At 35.0% G+C, this 18,487-nt stretch overlaps 1 protein-coding gene across 8 annotated transcripts in view; it reads left to right on the top strand.

Annotated features, from left to right (window-relative positions):
• DMD (dystrophin) overlaps positions 1-18,487 on the top strand; it is a 1,840,970-nt gene that overhangs the window by 671,475 nt on the left and 1,151,008 nt on the right. For all 8 annotated transcript variants that reach the window (XM_045507265.2, XM_045507267.2, XM_045507235.2 and 5 more), the window contains 4 exons: positions 308-478; positions 3,915-4,097; positions 11,268-11,402; positions 12,993-13,142. In XM_045507265.2, coding sequence (XP_045363221.2) covers positions 308-478; positions 3,915-4,097; positions 11,268-11,402; positions 12,993-13,142 — 639 coding nt within the window. The remainder of the gene's footprint in view (positions 1-307; positions 479-3,914; positions 4,098-11,267; positions 11,403-12,992; positions 13,143-18,487) is intronic.

The following is an 18,487-nucleotide window of genomic DNA, read 5'->3' as shown; positions in this document are numbered from 1 at the left end:
AAAAAATGTTTTTCTTTATTCTCCATTTGCAGAAATGCATTACTCTACACAGCAACTAAATTATGGTCTTAGGGCAATTTGTTCATTATGCCAAGTAACTGGCTATATCTTATTTTAACACTTATGTGGAATTAAGTGTATTCAATTGCCATGAGTTACTTTCCTCATTCATGTAAGCTTTTTACTTCTTGTTTCATCTTTTGTATCTAAGCTTTATATTATTTACAGACCTTTCAATAATAATACAATGATAAAGTTTTGTGACTTTTAGTATTCATGCTTTGCTTGTTGGTTTGTTTTATGGAAGGTCTGTGCCAGAAAGGAGGCCTTAAAGGGAGGTTTGGATAAAACTGTAAGCCTTCAGAAAGATCTCTCAGAGATGCATGAATGGATGACACAAGCAGAAGAAGAATACCTAGAGAGAGATTTTGAATATAAAACCCCAGATGAATTACAGACAGCAGTTGAAGAGATGAAGGTAAAATAAACCAAATAAAACAAATTGTGATTCTATACAGTCTGCTCTTTTCTTGGTTTAATAGTAGAGGTTGATTTTTGATTAATTTAGATTCAAGTTTGATAGACAATTTGTGAAACTCTTACACGTTTTATTTATTAATTTTTATGCATTGTGGTCAAAACATAAATATTGACAATCACTGTTTGGAACATTTTTTCCCTGAAATTATGTACTATTAGGAGACTGGAATCACCTACTGAATTAGACATCTCTAGCTGATGCAAATTCAAACTGGAAATCTGTCAAAGTGTTATTGAAATGACAGTTGGAAATCTAGGCAATAGGCTGTGTTAATTTGGTGGTATAAAGGGGTTTCTTAGAATTTTGAAGTACTAAATATGTTAGCTGATGGTCTCTAATATTGATGAAAGGACTGCATTTACATACACTATTCTTGAAACAATGGAATAAAAAAATAACATTGATTTAGGACCAAGGAAACTGGTGTATAGCAGGGACTTTGAGGTGAGGCCTGCTAATTGAATCTACACAGTGGCATTTCAAGTATGGCCCTGGGAAACCCAGTAGTCAGTGTCATCCTCTATTTTTTCATGTGTAAATCATATCATTTCATAACTTCAAAGTATGAAATGAGGATTGAAACTTACATATAACTAAATTGCCTAGCTCAGCGTGAGCACTCAATGATTTGCAGCTATAATGATAATTACCATCTTTGTGTATTAGCAATAACACATTACTGAACTACATTTGCCTCTGTGAACTTTTAGTAGATATTTATTTGGTTTGGGGCCACATAACAGAGCAAAATCATTTTGGAGCCAGAAATTTGGGTTTAAAACCCGCCTTGGTCCCTCGCCAACTATGTAACATTGAGCAAGTTACGTAAACCCAGTGAGCTTTCATTTTCTCATTTGGATCCAGGTATCAAAATACCTGCTTCTCAGAATTATTAGAAAGGTGAAACAGGAAAGTCCCAGTGCAATGCCTGGCACAAATTAGATGCCCCAAACTAGTAATTATTATTATCATTATTATTATTATTATTGATGCTGCATGGTAAGAAATTAATTACATGTCCTTTATATATGTTATATGATCATTCAGTGAATATTTATTATAATTAAGAGCAGAATGTACTCATGTGAAAATCATGTTTAAATAACAAATGTAATGTGGCTTTAGTCACATGTGGAAAGTAAAATTAAAATTTATAAGGAAGCCTCTGTGGACAGGCAGTAATAGTTTCTGAAGTAATAAAAGCTATGAAAGCATTCTACTGTAGCAATACCATATATCATTCATTGATTTATCAACAAATATTTATTGCATACTTATTTTGTGCCAGATACCCTTCTAGACATTGAATACAGTGGTGAGCAGTACATAAAAGCCACCTGACTTCTTGGAATTTACATTCTACTTGTTGGGGGGGGGGGAAGCAATGAATGAAGAAATATGCAAATAAACTCATTTGAGATCATGACAATTTGCCTTAAAATAAACCAGGATTATAAAATAAAGAATAATTAAGAGTTCCGGTGGGAGTTGGGGGTGATGAGACACTGTTTTAGACAGGGTTGACTTGTAGAGCATTTGTGGGGAATTATATTTAAAATGAGATAGATGACCTGAGATGATTTGGAGGTAGTGAGTAGGTATTTGCTGACACAGGCACTTTGTAGGGTGTCAGAGGATTTTCATTCTAAGTGAAATGGAAAAGTCATTGGAGGATTTTTAACAAGGGACTATAATGATTTTAAATTTGATGGTGGGGAGGTCACCATTGGGCAAATTGTATCATTACAGAATGTGAGACTTAGAGGGTACTTTGGAAGCAAAATAGTACACACTTCTCTCTGCTAATCAAAAAATGGAAATTTACAGAAAAGTCAAATAATTTACTCATAGTCACAGGCTCTATCTTTGGTAGAACCAAAAGGATTGAATATATTGTCTTCCATCCCTCTCTTGTGCCATTTCATTCCATACAGTTCTATTCTATTAAGCATGTGCCACCTCTGTTGCCTTTCTCTTCACATCTCAATCCCCTAATGGCTGTTTTCACCGTCTCTTCTATTACTATACAGCCACTGCTTCAGATCCCTAACTAGATAATCAGCAGTCAGCTTGTGTTCAGCCGCTCCATTTTTCCTGGTTCCTTTGTTTGGCTCTGGCTGTCTTCCCTCATTCTTTGAACAGTTTGCTTTTATGGGTAACCGCTCATTCAGATCTCTTTTTCTTTCTAGCGCTGGAGAGTAAACTGTCTCAAATTAATTAAAAAATATATGAAGAGTCCCTGAAATGAGTGGCCCATCCAATTAGTACACATTGATTTGCATGTTTAAATGACTGATGTAGCTACAAAATTGGTGCATATGGGGGTAATATTGAAAAGAGGAAAAGCCCAGATAGCCTGTGGCAACAGCAGCAGAGGGAGTTGGCAAGAAAATTCCATTTCTTGTATTGTCTGCATGCCAGTCAGGATTATCTCTTTAGGTCTGTTTCACCACCCAGAGGCTAGAGATGGTACCTTGTCCAGGCTTCCAGCTGTGCTCATATTGAGAGCAAATTTATCTTTATTTTCAAAAGAGACTTACAGACCTACTTTGACATCTCTCCCTTATTTACTCAGATAATAACCAGAGACCTTCTTCTATTTATTTTTCTTTCCTGTGTTATACTTGAAAATGATAATGTTCCTTTCTTTCCCCTGTAAGCAAAACTTTTGTCTTAAAATAAAAGAGCCAAGGGGAATGTTTGATTAGCAACATCTGACTTCAACATTCTTTTTGGAAGTCTACGATGACTATACCCCCAAACTTTATATTAAACCTTTTCATTAAAAAAAAAAAAACAACTCTAGGATACCAAGACATAGCTATACCAGGCCAGCACCCTCATGTCAGGAGCTTCTGTTGTGTTTCTTTCACTTATGTGTTTTCAGTTACTGAACACAACTTTCTTTTATCAAAATATATTCCCAAAAAGAGCATTAAAAAGACTTTTCTATGTTAATTATCCTTTGATTTAAATGATATTTGTATTGATTTCAGTATTATTCATCTATCTGAGTAATTCATAAGTGATTTAAATTCTAGACTAAGATATTTTTGAGCCTAGTTAGCATTGAAATATTTGTTTCTTGGTTATTATATATATGTATATATATTCTCCACAAATACATACCCACATACTACTTTTCAAACTATTCTGATTAAAGATTGCAGTCTGATTATAATTTTTTTTCTTCAAGTTTCCAATTTTAACTAAACTCAAATTTATGGAAGTGATTGGAGTCAGTATTGGATTTATTTTTATTAATCTCATTCTAACAGAGGTGTTGCAAGGAAGAAAGAACATGATATATAGGAATGCATCTTGGGAGTGAAGTCATTGCCTTGCTATTAAGAGAGGATTCTTTCTTTTTCAGAGAGCTAAAGAAGAGGCCCAGCAAAAAGAGGCAAAAGTGAAACTCCTCACCGAGTCCGTGAACGGTGTCATAGCTCAAGCACCACCTGCAGCACAAGAGGCCTTAAAAAAGGAACTTGACACACTAACCACCAACTACCAGTGGCTCTGCACCAGGCTGAACGGGAAATGCAAGACTCTGGAAGTCAGTTTGCCTTTGTTGATCTTTATCAGTTACTGTATGTCAATTTATGATTATATGTGAAGTGTACTGATGAAGAACGTGAACTTTACCGGCTACCAAGTGCTGATGCTGCCAAATACTGCACACTAGCTGGGCTTTAAATTAAGCCACCTCCCCCCATGTAAACTGAGTCATCATTGTGATTAGAGTTGACAGGGAATTTAGGTGCCCCATCATTGTTGAAAATCATGATGGTTTAGGGAACTTTTTTATACTGAGTGATGTTTCAAGGCAGGCACAACTCAGACCAGTAGAGTAGACCTTTGAATATATTTAGACTGGATCTTTTACCTGTACCCAAGATATTTCCAATATTATAACTTTGTAATTATAAAATTGAATCTCCAAGTTTCTCCAGTATCAATTCCAATTCCTTCTTTATCAGTCCCTGTTCTTTTTTGTATCTAATTCACTCCTGATACACTTGGCTAGTGTCTTCTATATCCCACAAGCTATTATAGTTGCTGAGGATATAAAGTGAAATCTGTTCTGTTAGTGCTGTGTGAGTGCAGAGTATCAAACAGACAATGGGAAGGGAAGGGAAGGGATGGCACTAAATCTCAAGGAAGTCACAACTAATTTACTATCATGTTATGTGAGGGAAGGACTTCTTATATCTAGGAAATTGCTTTCTGATAATCAAATAAAACACAAATATTATGTTCTTAATTTCTTTACATCATCATTATTCTTGGCTTTCTCTTATTTATTTTGTTCATTGAAAACTATGCTAATCCATCAGAAATCCATTTTGGGGTACATTTCCCAAAGGGATCTTTTATTTTCATGTTAAGAACAAAATTTTCAAGACCATTTATGAATGATTCTTCTATTTCTCATCTGTAATGACACTTCTAGACTCTTCTATTTGTATTACAGTTATCAAGTTATTTAGCCTCTTTTTATTTCCTCTCCAGTGGTTTGGAATATATATGCTATTTACTTTATCTTAATGGGACCCTTAATTATTATCTTGTGTACCTTAATCAACAAAGCCTGCAATAATAAGTATTTCTTTCCACTATATGCATCTAACAATGGTATAACAGAACCATTGGCATGGTTTAACTCTGAATTTACTTCCCATCTTACATATTATTGTTGCACATTATTTCTTACTCCTCTAAGTTAGTCAGTGCCATTGCCACCACTGTTGTTGTAATTATTATTTTTAATAATATTTACTTAGATTTGCCAATACTATTTTACATATTTCTGTAATGGTTTCTGCTTTTCATATCTTTCCTTTACTTCTACTGTTTCACTGAGTGTGAATAGCAAATGCTCTGAGATATTGCATGACTGAAAATGCCTTTGATTTTTGCCCTCAGTAGTGATAGCCTACCTGAGCATAATTATGTGGGAAGAGTTATTTTTTTACAACACTGAAAAACAGTATTCTATTGTCTTCTGAAATGCTTTGCTATTATGAAGTCTGCTGTCAAAATTATTGTTTCTTTATACTTTTCTCCGGTACCTTTTCATTTTCTCTTTGTCTTTGGTGCTTTGCAGTTTCAGTCTATTTATGTGTAATTTGTTTTCATTTATACTTTATACTTTGTTATGTGGTATGTTAATAAGAACAGAATGATCATTTCTCTCTTTGGTGGTCTCCATTATCTTTTTGAAGATTTTCTTTTTTTCAATCTCTCCATTCCTTCCTAGAGGAACCTTTATTAGATCTATGAAGAATCTCCCCATATTCTGATTGTTGGCTTCCCTTTAATATTTTTTATCTTTCTTTCTTTGTCTTCTGAATTCTGGTTAATTTTCTAAAATCTGTCTTCCAATTCTCAAATTCTATCTTCACCTGCTGGAAGCATAGTTTATAACTTTCTTATATAAATATATTCACCTCTGCCTATATATACATCTATCTATATATGTGTGTTTGTATTTTTTTTCAAAGACTGTGTTTTCCATTTCTCTTGGTTTTACTTAGCTGTTCTTTTTTCAAATCTGTCTCTTATCTAATCCTCTGCTTTTGTGTAATTAATTCTATTTCTTCCTTTACTTAAATGGTTTAAACTTAAGTAATCTATTTGGTTGAGAAATCTCAACTTAATGAGTAAGAAGTATTAAACAGTTTTAGTTTTCCAAAAACTAAAACCAATGATATTAAACTCTATTTTCTGCCTATAGTTGGCTTTTTAATGAGTATTTCAGTCTGATCTCATAACTTTTCATTAACTTTTAGTTAGTAAAATTTACTCTCACTTAAATTTTGATCTCATATTTTATAAAAAGTTTTCCACCAATTCAGATTAATCTTGTGTCTTCAGTAATTTATACAGAGGTGGGAGTGAGAAAAAGTGATCTTATAGTTCCCTCCTCTCAGTTTCTGGATAGTGAGCTTCTAATATTGTTATATAGGAGGGTAAGGAATGAAAAGTACACTCCTAATCTGATGTTCGTCTCTTGGCTGGCTGTAATTGCTATTAACTTTTTAATTAACACCCACACACATCTGTGATGATGAGTCTGTAATCAGTAGACTCTATAGGTTATCACTACTGATCTGGCTTATTCTCTGTAGACTTGTTGTGGTCTGATGGAGATAACAATTGGTCTTATTTATAGGGATGTTAAACTCTAAAAAAGAGATTTCCTGAGCATATATGATACCTTGGTATATTGAACAAGAATTTCAGGCTGACTCTTACCAATAGCCTTGCATTATATTCCCTTTAAAATTAAACCTTTATGACTCATGCTTTTGTGATCCCTTGGAGTCTTACTTACCCACTACATCTCAACTCAGCCTGTGGGCACTGGCAGATCCCATCTTCCATAATTCTCAGGAATGAGAAATTTGAAGGAATTGTCCTTGATTCATTTTTTGCCATGCCAGCAACTCAATAGGGAAGGCATGACAACCATCCCTTTCTGAATGTACCCACCCAGTTGATGAACAGTATTCTTTCAGATCTTGTAGAGAAAAGGTACCTGATAAGTTTCCCCTAAGCACCTTCATAAAAGGTGAGAAAAAAGACTTTCTTAACTTACCAAATTCTCTTCTCTTCATATTCCTCCATGCCTTCCCCATCTGCTCCCTCTTTTTAGATGAGGGCTTGTAGAAACATCCAGCAGAAGTTTTCCCAACATAGAATATAGGGAACTTAGCCTTTTTACTTCTTAAGTATGAACTCTAGTTGTCAGCCTCAAGAAAAGTAGATCCTATTGGCAACTTTGACTTACTTATTATTAAATTACTTGTTATTGAATTCCTTAAAACTGTTCTCTTACCTCTGTTCACAATGTATAGATTCTACCATTTCTTAGAACTACTGGTTCCCTCTAATTGTAGTGAATTTCCTCACATGGCTTGTAAATTTTTCTTTGTGAGCTCATCTATAGTAGGAATTGTATCTTACAGGCAATCCCTTCTGTGCTAGGCTACTGGAGGGTCCTTATGAGTATTTTTTATTTGTGTCTACCAGAGTCTGAGAGATGTTATGTTCTATCCTCAAGTGTGATATAAATTTAGGTTTTAGTTTCTTTTGGGTGGATCCTTATTTTCCAACCAAATCGAAAGGGTTCTCAGCTTTCTTGGCAGTTCCTTATACTCCAGTGGATGGGGATTTTGTAGTTCTTGTTTTCAGGATAAGTGACACTCATCTTTATGCTTTTCCATCTCCCTGAAATGTATGAGACCAATGCCTCTTTTTCACATCCCAAATTTTAAATACCCCAGCTTTTATGTCATATACCCTGTTCTGATATGCCAGTATTTTATTAAGCTTGGTTACCTAATACCTAGTGTACTTAACGTCCCTCTTTGTTTCTGCCACCTGAGGATTTTTCATACTTGTTTCATAAATCCTCTATGAATTTGAATTTTTTCCTTTACATTTTATCTAGTATTCCATTATGACTGAATCACCGGTGGAGGGACTACCACATCAGCTCCATTTACCATTTTGACCAGAAGTTTCCTTTTTTGTTTTACTCTCTTCAAAGCCACTTTGAATTTGGTGATTTCAAAGTAATTTTAAGTTCCAAACTGTTAAGCTTAACAATTATTCTAAGTGGCTTTTAGCTCCAATTCAGGCTGCAAGACCATGTTTTATTTTGCAAAGGTGACCTGTAAAGCTGGTACATTCAAGCTCTCCAGCTGTGTCCTTCAGATGCATTGAGGACACAAGAGGCCATCCATCCTGATGGTTAAATCAGCAAGGTAGTTCATTACCTCAATCTGTACCAAAGTTAATAAGACATATTACCAATCACATTTCCTTATCTTCAGATCGCTAAAGTACCCTCGGGTATTTGAGGGGATATTTATATTTTCCCACTGGGATCTTTGCCCAGAAGGAAGACAGCCTGTAGTCCAGCAGGAGCTGGAAATGACCCAGATTTAAAATTTCTGTCACTTTTTAAAGCAAAATACTTAATTTTACTTTCTGTGATAAACTGTACATAAAATACTGGGCAAGAATTGGTAGGCCAGCAAGGCAGGTTAGACTGATACTTTTCATCAGTTAGAGAGAGAATGTCCTCCATCATTTGCAAGGGCTCTGAGCAAAGGTGAAAATAGGGGAAATCTGATAGAATTGTTGATTTCTCCTAAAGTAAAAAACATCATTCCTTTTCTTCATTTATGGTGGTGGTGGCTAGGTGGGAAGGGGCAGCTAGCAGAGGGTGGTGATTGTACTAATACAGTTATAAGTTTGCCCAATATTTACAATCTCACAGCTAATGGAAAATGACTATTTTAATATTCTTATCCTCTAGTGCATCTTCCTACTTTTTCCCAACAGACAGAACCCTGATCCAGAAATTTACCAATATTGTTTCTCTGCTTCAAAAATATTTTATCACATACATGTCAATACCTAAACAATATACTGCTCAACTTTGTGTGTTCTGAGGGTATAAAAAGGGTAACCTATACTATATAGTTTCTTTAGGGCTTGCTCTTCTTGCTCAACATTTTTATGTCTCAGACTCATCCACGTGGTTCTGTTTGATAAAGTTGTATTTTTGCTTCTGTATTTTTTGTATAAATAGGATACAGTTTTATACATTCTCCTGCCAGTGGACATTAAGGTCATTTTCCTTTTTTTTTTTTAACTTCTTTCTTTTTTTTAAACATTTTTTATTGAGTTATAGTCATTTTACAGTGTTGTGTCAATTTCCAGTGTAGAGCACAATTTTTCAGTTATACATGAACATACATACATTCATTGTCACTTTTTTTTTCGCTGTGAACTACCATAAGATCTTGTATATATTTCCCTGTGCTATACAGTATAATCTTGTTTATCTATTCTACATATGCCTGTCAGTATCTACAAAGTTTGAAATCCCAGTCTATCCCTTCCCACCCCCCTACTTGGCAACCACAAGTTTGTATTCTATGTCTGTGAGTCTGTTTCTGTTTTGTATTTATGTTCTTCTTCTTTTTTTTTTTTTTTTTTTTTTTAGGTTTCACATATGAGCAATCTCATATGGTATTTTTCTTTCTCTTTCTGGCTTACTTCACTTAGAATGACATTCTCCAGGAACATCTATGTTGCTGCAAATGGCGTTAATGGTGTCGGTTTTTATGGCTGAAGAGTATTCCATTGTATAAATATACCACATCTTCTTTATCCAGTCATCTGTTGATGGACATTTAGGCTGTTTCCATGTCTTGGTTATTGTAAATACTGCTGCTTATTTTCTTTCTTTTTAAATTTTTTTCGTTATTACAGAGAGTGCTGAGACAAACATTCTTGGAATTGCCTTTATTGTTCATACAAACCAGTTTCTCTGAGGATTTACATCAAAAAGTGGAATTTCTAGATTGCCAGATACATGAATATTTATCTTAGTGAGAATGACAAATTGTTTTTCACAATGGTCATTGTAGTATATACACTCACAAGCAATAAATACAAATTTGTGTTAATGCTTCTCTTCTCTCACACTTGGAATTACCAAACTTCTTATTTGTGTCAGTTAACGTTATCACTATGTCATTGTAATCCTGACATATATTCCTCTGATCACTAATGAGTCTGATCAGATTTGTATATCTTTATTGGGTTTACATATATCTTTTTCTTTCAAATACTGGTTGAGGATTTCATTTCATTTTTTGTTGGGTTATTTGTTCATCTTTTAACTGACTTGGTGTTCCTTTCAGTCTTATTCATCTCTTACAAACTTTGCAGTTGTTTTCTTCAAGTTTGAATCTTTCAGTTTTTTCATGGTGTTTTTTGATGACTGGAAGGTTTTAATTCTAATGTAATTAAAATTATTTGTCTCTAATGGTCAGTTTTGTTTGTTTGTTTTTTACCAAATGCCTTATTTGAGATACTCTTCTATATCCCAAGGTCAGAAAAATGATCTTCTGTATTTACTGGTAGCAATCTTAAAATTTCACTATTTCATGTATGAGTACTTCTGAATATTAATCAGTTTCTTTCAGTGTATATCAAAGGCCATTTGAAATAATCATGTCCTTGAAGTAGTTAGAAGTCATATTTCTGATAATACATCTCAAGGAAATAATCTGAGATATGGAAAAATCCATATTCATGATGATGATAATCACAAATTTATAATAGCAAACAAAACTAAAAATAGTCTAACTAGTCAATCATTGTTGATTATTAAGGAAACAAAACTATAGTCACTTAAATGAAACATTAGATTTTTATTAAAATATACCTTCTTAGTAATATGGAAAAATTACAAGATGTTATGTTTAGTGAAAAGAGAACTATAATTAAATATATACTTTAACTATCAAGTTATTTACATATGATAAAGGTTAGAGGAGGTCACAGAAAAGTGATACTAGTTGTTGTGTTCGGATGTTAGGTTTATCTGTGCAGTTTTATATATGCTTTTATTTTTCTATTTTCCAGACTGTAATGTTGATTAATTATTTTTTATTTCAAAAAGTAAATCACTGAATCTTGAATTTATTCATGTAATAAAATATTTCCTTAATGATTTGTAATTATAGGCATATTAGGTGCTCAAAATGACTAGTTGCATTTTCAGTGATTCATTGCAAAGGAAAGGTGAAAGATGTAAAATAAACGTTTTATTTTCAAGAATTTTAAAAATGGAGGTACCCAAATTACACGTTTACTTTCTATCAAAATATTTCATCTGTGATATATATTTCTTTCATAGGAAGTTTGGGCATGTTGGCATGAGTTATTGTCATACTTGGAGAAGGCAAACAAGTGGTTAAATGAAGTAGAATTTAAACTTAAGACCACTGAAAATATTCCTGGTGGAGCTGAGGAAATCTCCGAGGTGCTGGATGTAAGTTTTGAATTAATATAATTATGATAAATTACGTATTGAAAGATGTTAAGAATCAAATAGAAGACAAATTAAAAGGAAACCACACTGGCACTTGGGATGAAGCCCTTTGTTTCCTCTAAGAACCTTCCAGTCTTAAGGTTTCAAAGAGGATTTAAATAACCTCTTACAAGGGACATTTGCCTTTTGCTGTATCACTCAGTTCTATGTTGACACATTTCTTTACCTACTTAAGCGTACTACAGACCTACAAAGACAGTATGAATGCACAATTTTGCTCCGTTGGAGTAGAGTTAAACGGGATGATAGTGTAAAACATCATTTCCAGTTTAAAAGCTATGTTCATTGAATTGGAACATATTTTTAAATGACTTAGGATCATAAATTTATATCTTACAGAATGTTTCAAAGTATTAAATGAGCATGCTTTGATATTGGAAATGTATCTTTAAAATGTTAATTCATTTTAGTATATGCAAAATTTTAATACATTTTCTAGTTTTCTTTTGGAGATCTACAAACAGTAAAATTGAAAGGAGTTTTTGCACATAAAGCTTTGATTTATGTGAACTTCTGACATTTTATTAATCATTAATGTCCTATGCATTTTATTGTACTTCTGGCTAATCTTTTATGTATGATGAATATGTAGTTTTAGCCTATTTATTTTGTGTAGAGCTATTTGTCGTGCAACCCCTTTGTAAATCTGCTAAAATGAGGTGTATAAATTAACAAGATGTGAAGAAAATGTAAAATGTTTTATACTGAGTAGAATTACAATCCTAGAAAGTTGCAGTAGAAACCTAGACATCATTATATCCAACCTCCTTATTTTTGCAAAAGAATTGTAAAACCTGACAGAAGTATCAAAGAACAAAGAGAGTTCTCAGGTGGACTGTCATTTTGTCCCTGTCCTGTTCAGAGATGTTCAGTGACCATTTTGTTGTGAACCAGCAAAGTGATCCTTTTATGTGATTTTCCAAAAAATATGAAGCAAACTTGCACACTTATCCCACATTACTGAAAGGATGTTAGCCAGAAGAAAGGATGTGATAATGCAGTTATCCTAGTACGTGATCAGGTTGAAGGACCTCATCCTTGTTTTTAGTGCCTCCCAGTCCAACTATGGCTACTTTACCTCTAAGCCTTGTATGTGTGAAAGGTGTGAAGGGCATAGGGCTTTCTTCTAAACAGACTGTGCTGTGTGTGTGTGTGTGTGAGAGTGTGAGTATGAAAGGAAACTCTGCTCTTGAATTTCTCCCTAGATACATATATTGGCAGAATCATGCCACTTGGACATCACTAGCTATAAGAGAAGTTGAGAAATTGTGGGCCTAAGAGGAGAAGGTGGCTGTGAGTCTTTGTGTGCACCATTGCACAGTTCTGCCACAAGCTCATGAAGATTCACATGAAACAACATCATAGTTTTGAAATGACAGTGATCTTTCATGTTTTGTTACAGCAGTTAAATACTGCTTTAAGTTGTGGATAACTTAATTATATGTAAATCAGGAGATACTGAGCATTTCGGGTTAATTCAGTGGATTTAGAAAAAGAAGAAAAATAGTAATTATTGCAAATGTGTTTCAGTCACTTGAAAACTTGATGCAACATTCTGAGGATAACCCGAATCAGATTCGCATATTGGCACAGACCCTAACAGATGGCGGAGTCATGGATGAACTGATCAATGAGGAACTTGAGACATTTAATTCTCGTTGGAGAGAGCTACATGAAGAGGTATGACGATGAGTTTAAACTAATTTGCATGAATGTCTAGCAAATACTTTTATGCCTCTTGGGCAAAATGAGGAATACTTTAAATATTAGCTCAGCTTCCAGACATGGCTGAAATATTTACATGTGTATTGCATCATTTGAGCTTACAAAAAATTTATGAAGTGTGGGTTTTAATAGGAAACCAAGACATACCAAGTATGGTAACATGCTCAAATCCTCAGGAGAGTAAACAGTTAATCTAGTATTCAAAATCAGATCTTATCTGACCATAGAGGTCTTTTCCTTATGCAAGGTTAACCAATATGTGTAGGTATCGTCACCTCTCTCTCTCTCTCTTTCTATCCAAACACATACACGTTTGTTATGGTGATATGTAATCTGTTAATAATACATGTGATTGTATGAGTACTGAAGATAGTGGACATTATTTGTTTTTCCCGAATAATATTTTTATTTATATATAACAGAGTGGGTTTCCTATTTAAAAATTATTACACATGGTGTTAATTTTTCAAATCAAAATTGAAAGAAAGTAAGATATTTCTCTTAATCACTTTTACATATACTCTTCTAAATCAAAAGTGGATTATTTGTCAAGAAAGGAAAAAAACTTGTAATGAAGTTTAGTTTCATATCCAGTTGCTAAGAGCATCTCTCAATGTGAGACACTGTTCTAAGGGTTGATAATAAGTAAAAAAAAGTTCCTATACTTCAGTACTTAGAGACCTTGATTAGTTAAGCAAGAACATAGATTTCTTAGTGTGTTCCAGGACATTAAACCAGATAATAGCCTTATAAGATGCAAAGCATTGAGGTAAAAGTTATAACAGAGGATTAGGGAACTTGGAAAAAGGGCACACACGTGTGTGGGTCAGCATTGGAAGGTATTTGTGGTAGCTTTGCTAGAGAAGATTAGTTGTAAACTACATTTTTAAATGAGTAGAGTAGAAGACAGCCAAATGGACAAGTGTAGGAGGGCAATTTCAGGCAAGTGGACACCAGCACATGCAAACAAAGGCGAGAGGAGAAGAGGGGTGCCACGAAGTGATTACATCACCTCTGAGGAGACTGCAGAGTGGGTGGTCCAAGAGATAGGGAATTGCAAGCAGTGAGACCAAGTCAGAAGAATTACTCTTAGTTCAGTTGAAGGCAAGGCTGTTGGTGATAGGTACAGAGAAAATGTAAAACCCAGGAGAGCATCTGGATTTCTGATTTAGGTGATTGAGTATCTGATAGGTTTCAGAAACAACTTTGAGTAAGTAAGATAAAAAAGCAAGTTTGGAAGTGAAATATCTTGTGTCATTTTTTACTCCCATTGAGCCTGACATGTCTGCTTAAGTTTGATATTAACCAAAAGCAACCCCTAAGTCAGGCATGGAGGTGCTGGTAGTTTATTTGGGAGATGATACTAAGAAAGACAAATGAGGGCGTGGGGAGAGTGGGAAATGAAAGGTTGGAAGGTGATAAAGGATACTTTTATGAATGTGTTTCCACTACAACTTACTGGGCTCAGTCCCACTGGGAGCTTTAAAGAAATCATGTAGAACACCAGTGTCAGAGAGCATGCTTTTTAGAATTGTCTCACTGAGCTAGTGGAGGCTGGAACATTTATCTGGCAATTTTTCTCCCTTTGTGTTTGAGGATTCCTCTTGGGTGCATAAAATCCCAGTACTTCTGGGATGCCAAGAGCAGTAAAATTGAGAAACTCAGGTGCCCAACGTGGGAACCTAGCACTGTGTGCCCACACTGGCCACCAAAGCTACAGGTGAAGTCAGAGGTTCTGAGGTGAAGGGGTAATGTGGCAGGGTGTCAGCAGAGTCTGCGACAGTATTTATGGAGGACCCAGAAGGGGGTATTCCATAACCCAGTAAGAAAGAGAGATGTAGCCCTGAAGTTAAGATCATGACTCAGACTAGTTACACAGATAGGGGATCTGTCAGGCTACATGCCACTTAAAACTGTAGAGTTCATGAGGTCACCTCACAGAAGCCGAAAGAAAAAGAATCATAGCAATTTGGAGTTATACCCCAGATGAAGTTTTTGGCTGAGGAAACAGTGTCTACAAAGGAGACGAGAAGAAGCGATCAAAGAGGGAAGAGGAGACACCAGTTAAAACCAGGGTGCTTAGCAGGGAGCATTTAATAAAGAGGAGTCATAAAAAACTGGCAAGTATAGTAGAGAAGCCTAGGGAGATGAAGACAGAACTGAGCAAAAAGGAGGTGACTTCTGATCTTTACTATAGCCGTTTTGTTGGAGTTCTCCTGGGGATAGAGAGACTCTGGTGACAGTACGTTCCAGAAGACTTTGGAGAGAAGGAAGGGGGAAAGCAACTGCGCGCTGTCCTTGGGAGGAGCTTGGCTGTGAAGGGAAGGAAAGGTCCTAAGAGGGGTGGTAGCTGGGAGGGTATACAGGGAACCTGTTGTTATTTATGTGGGGAAGAAGTTTGATCATGTTTCTACATTAGAAAGAAGTCCTGAGTAGGAAACCTCCAGACAGTCCTTAATCCTGCACTACCTTTGTTGAATAGTCTGATCATACTTTCTCCATATCAGTGTAAGGGACTGGGGACAGGGAATAGGTGATTCTAAACAGTCCTTTGGCCCTTGACTCTATCAAACTATTGGACATGAGCAGAAGTAGATATCCCAAGGTGGCAACTAGTTCAAAAATTATTTAAATTTGGGTTTAAATATGAAATTGGAATGTGCTTATATTCATATTTAAATGTTGGTGTCAGGTTAGAAATTGTACTTTAAGCAAAAAAAAAAAAAAAAAATCAAAAGGCACATTGTAAAACTGAACTGGCTAAGCTTTGAAAAGGCCCCAATTTTTTTTTTTTTTGGAAAGGCCCGAATTTTATTCTTTAACAATTTTCAGTGTCTGCTTATTCTGTTCTTAGGAGTACACCATTTATGTATTACTCTTGCAAACCTCTAGTAACACAAAAACTACTTACGTCTTTATATTTCAAATGTTTTTGTTGTGCAACTTGTTATTTCCCCCAAATAAATAGTAATTCAGCTCAACAACAAACCTTGATTGAATACTTATTCTGCTGTATCCAAAGTAAATTTTAAAACATTGAATATTGCATCAGAAAAACTGGGGTTGGAATAATCCCTTGTATTAATTAGGATCAGACAGGTTACAGAAACTACACCGTAACTTGAACAGGGAAAGTTTAATACAGATAAGTATTCATATTTACTGGGAATTAATTTTTAAGAGGAAATAGAAGAGAATTCAAAAGAATTCCCTAGAAACAAGGATAGCACCTAGGGAAGGAAATGATTTGCAAAGTGAGGAGTTCTGTCCAAAGCTGAGATTCAAACCTGTTTGGAGTGTGTCTCCAGACCATGAGAAGGCAAAGAAGTTCCCTGGGGACCTGACTCAGCTAGTACATAGTCAGTGGCTGAATCTTGTATTAAGGGAATCTTGGAGTGGGATGCTTACAAAATTCATAGGGAGGTAACCTGTGAGGGATGCTTTTGGGTTTTCTTGGAAGCTGGATAGAGTGCCTGTTGGACTCACTGGGAGGCTATCTGCAGTAAGTGCTGCTTAATTTAGGGAAACCAGCTTGGATTCTGGGAGTTCTGCCCATGATTATGCCACCCAGGCTGAATTCACCACTGGAATATCTGCTGAACTTGTCAGAAGACAACTGTAGGGGATGTTGCTAAGATCTGTGGGAGAGAGAGTGGGGAAGAGATGAGGTGAGCTCCACTGGGCATCCCACAGGCCAACCCAGAGCCGTAGGAGCAAGAAATAAAAACACACTGAGCAGAGAAACCTTTACCTCTCTCAGTGTCACTCCAGCACCCTCTACTGACAAAGCTTAGCATCATGCCAGCTGGCAAAGAAATAATCCAATATCACCAATAGATGAATATTGAAAGACAATAAATTGATAACTTGCACATCCCCCTACAACTCATTGGCTATGTATCCTTGGGTAATATTTTCAAACTTCCATGTCCTCATCTGTGATAACAGATCTTGTTTTGAAGGGTTATCCTGAGCAAAACATAACATACTACATGGAAAGTGCTTTTAGTTTTTACCAAAAACAATGTGTGTATTTACCCTCAAAGCAGTGTGTGTGAGTGTGTCTATGTGTGTGTTTGTCCCACCAAAGGCAGGGACAGACAAATACATATATTCCATCATGAAAAACAATGAAATGCTCACCCGTCTATATTTGAATAAAATGCAGAAGACTAACAAGAGGACTTTTTATCATCCTCTAATTCTTAGAATTGAAAGTGGTTTTTCATTTCTCCTTCAGTAGTTAATTGACCAGAATGCTATAATAACAATAAATAAACTTGAAATAAACTTGAAAACGCTATCAGTCCTGGCTATGCTTATATAAAATATTTAGCCAATAATAACTTGAGAGTAATTTAGCAATGCAAATAAAGCATGTTTGGTGCCTCAGAGCTTTGATGAAAAACACATCATGTTAGAGATAATATCCTTGTCAAATTCTGTTGTGCTAGTCTTTCTTATGCTGCTATGACTTTAAAAATAAGATGCTGCATTACAAGAATGGGTAGTAACAGGGTTTTCCTATTTCTCAGGGTATAATCTGGATACTTTAATCGATTCTAAAGTGCTAGGTATATAGAGAAACACCTAATACTTTGTTAGCTAAGCCAGTTGTATGTCCCACTGAAGCTTTAGTTGAAAGGACTGGGGTTTTGATGCAGTTGCACATGGAGCCTTGGGATAAATTAGCTAAGGACCTGGTGAAATAAAATAATTACAGTAACAGTTTTTTTAAATTGATTTTTTAAAAATATATGTTGTACATTAGATTATTATAGTGAAAAAATCTGAATTTGTTTTAAGATGTAAGTTTCTTGCTTTTTTTTTTTTGGTTGAAGAAAAATAGTTTTCCATTTTCCAAAGGGCATAAACAAAGTGCCTTTTCACGTGAAGATAAGCCTTAGCCCATTTTCTTCTCAATTAAATGCCTATGTCAGAGGTTTGTGGGGTTTTTTTTTTATTGCCTACCTAATGTTTCTTATAGCTGCAATTATGCAGAGCAAAGGTAACATTCAATTGCCTGTTAAATCAATCAAACAGCCAGAGTTTTTATTGCCTATGAATATTTAAAAGAGATATGCTAGATCATATTCCTAATTTCAAAGTGTGAGTTTGCATTCAGATAAGTAATAAATTATTTCCATTCCTTGAAAAGGCATCTTTCACTCTTCATAATCATATGGTACTATATTTTCTACTCAAAGTAATGATTTGAGAGATGGTTAGCAAACCAGGAAAAAACAGCTCGAAAAATTATACCAAATGATCTAATTTTTCAACTTATTACAGAGTAACTA

The sequence above is a fragment of the Camelus bactrianus genome, chromosome X (assembly GCF_048773025.1).
Source record: "Camelus bactrianus isolate YW-2024 breed Bactrian camel chromosome X, ASM4877302v1, whole genome shotgun sequence".
Classification (NCBI taxonomy): Eukaryota; Metazoa; Chordata; class Mammalia; order Artiodactyla; family Camelidae; genus Camelus; species Camelus bactrianus.
This window is presented reverse-complemented; position numbering and strand designations above follow the sequence as displayed.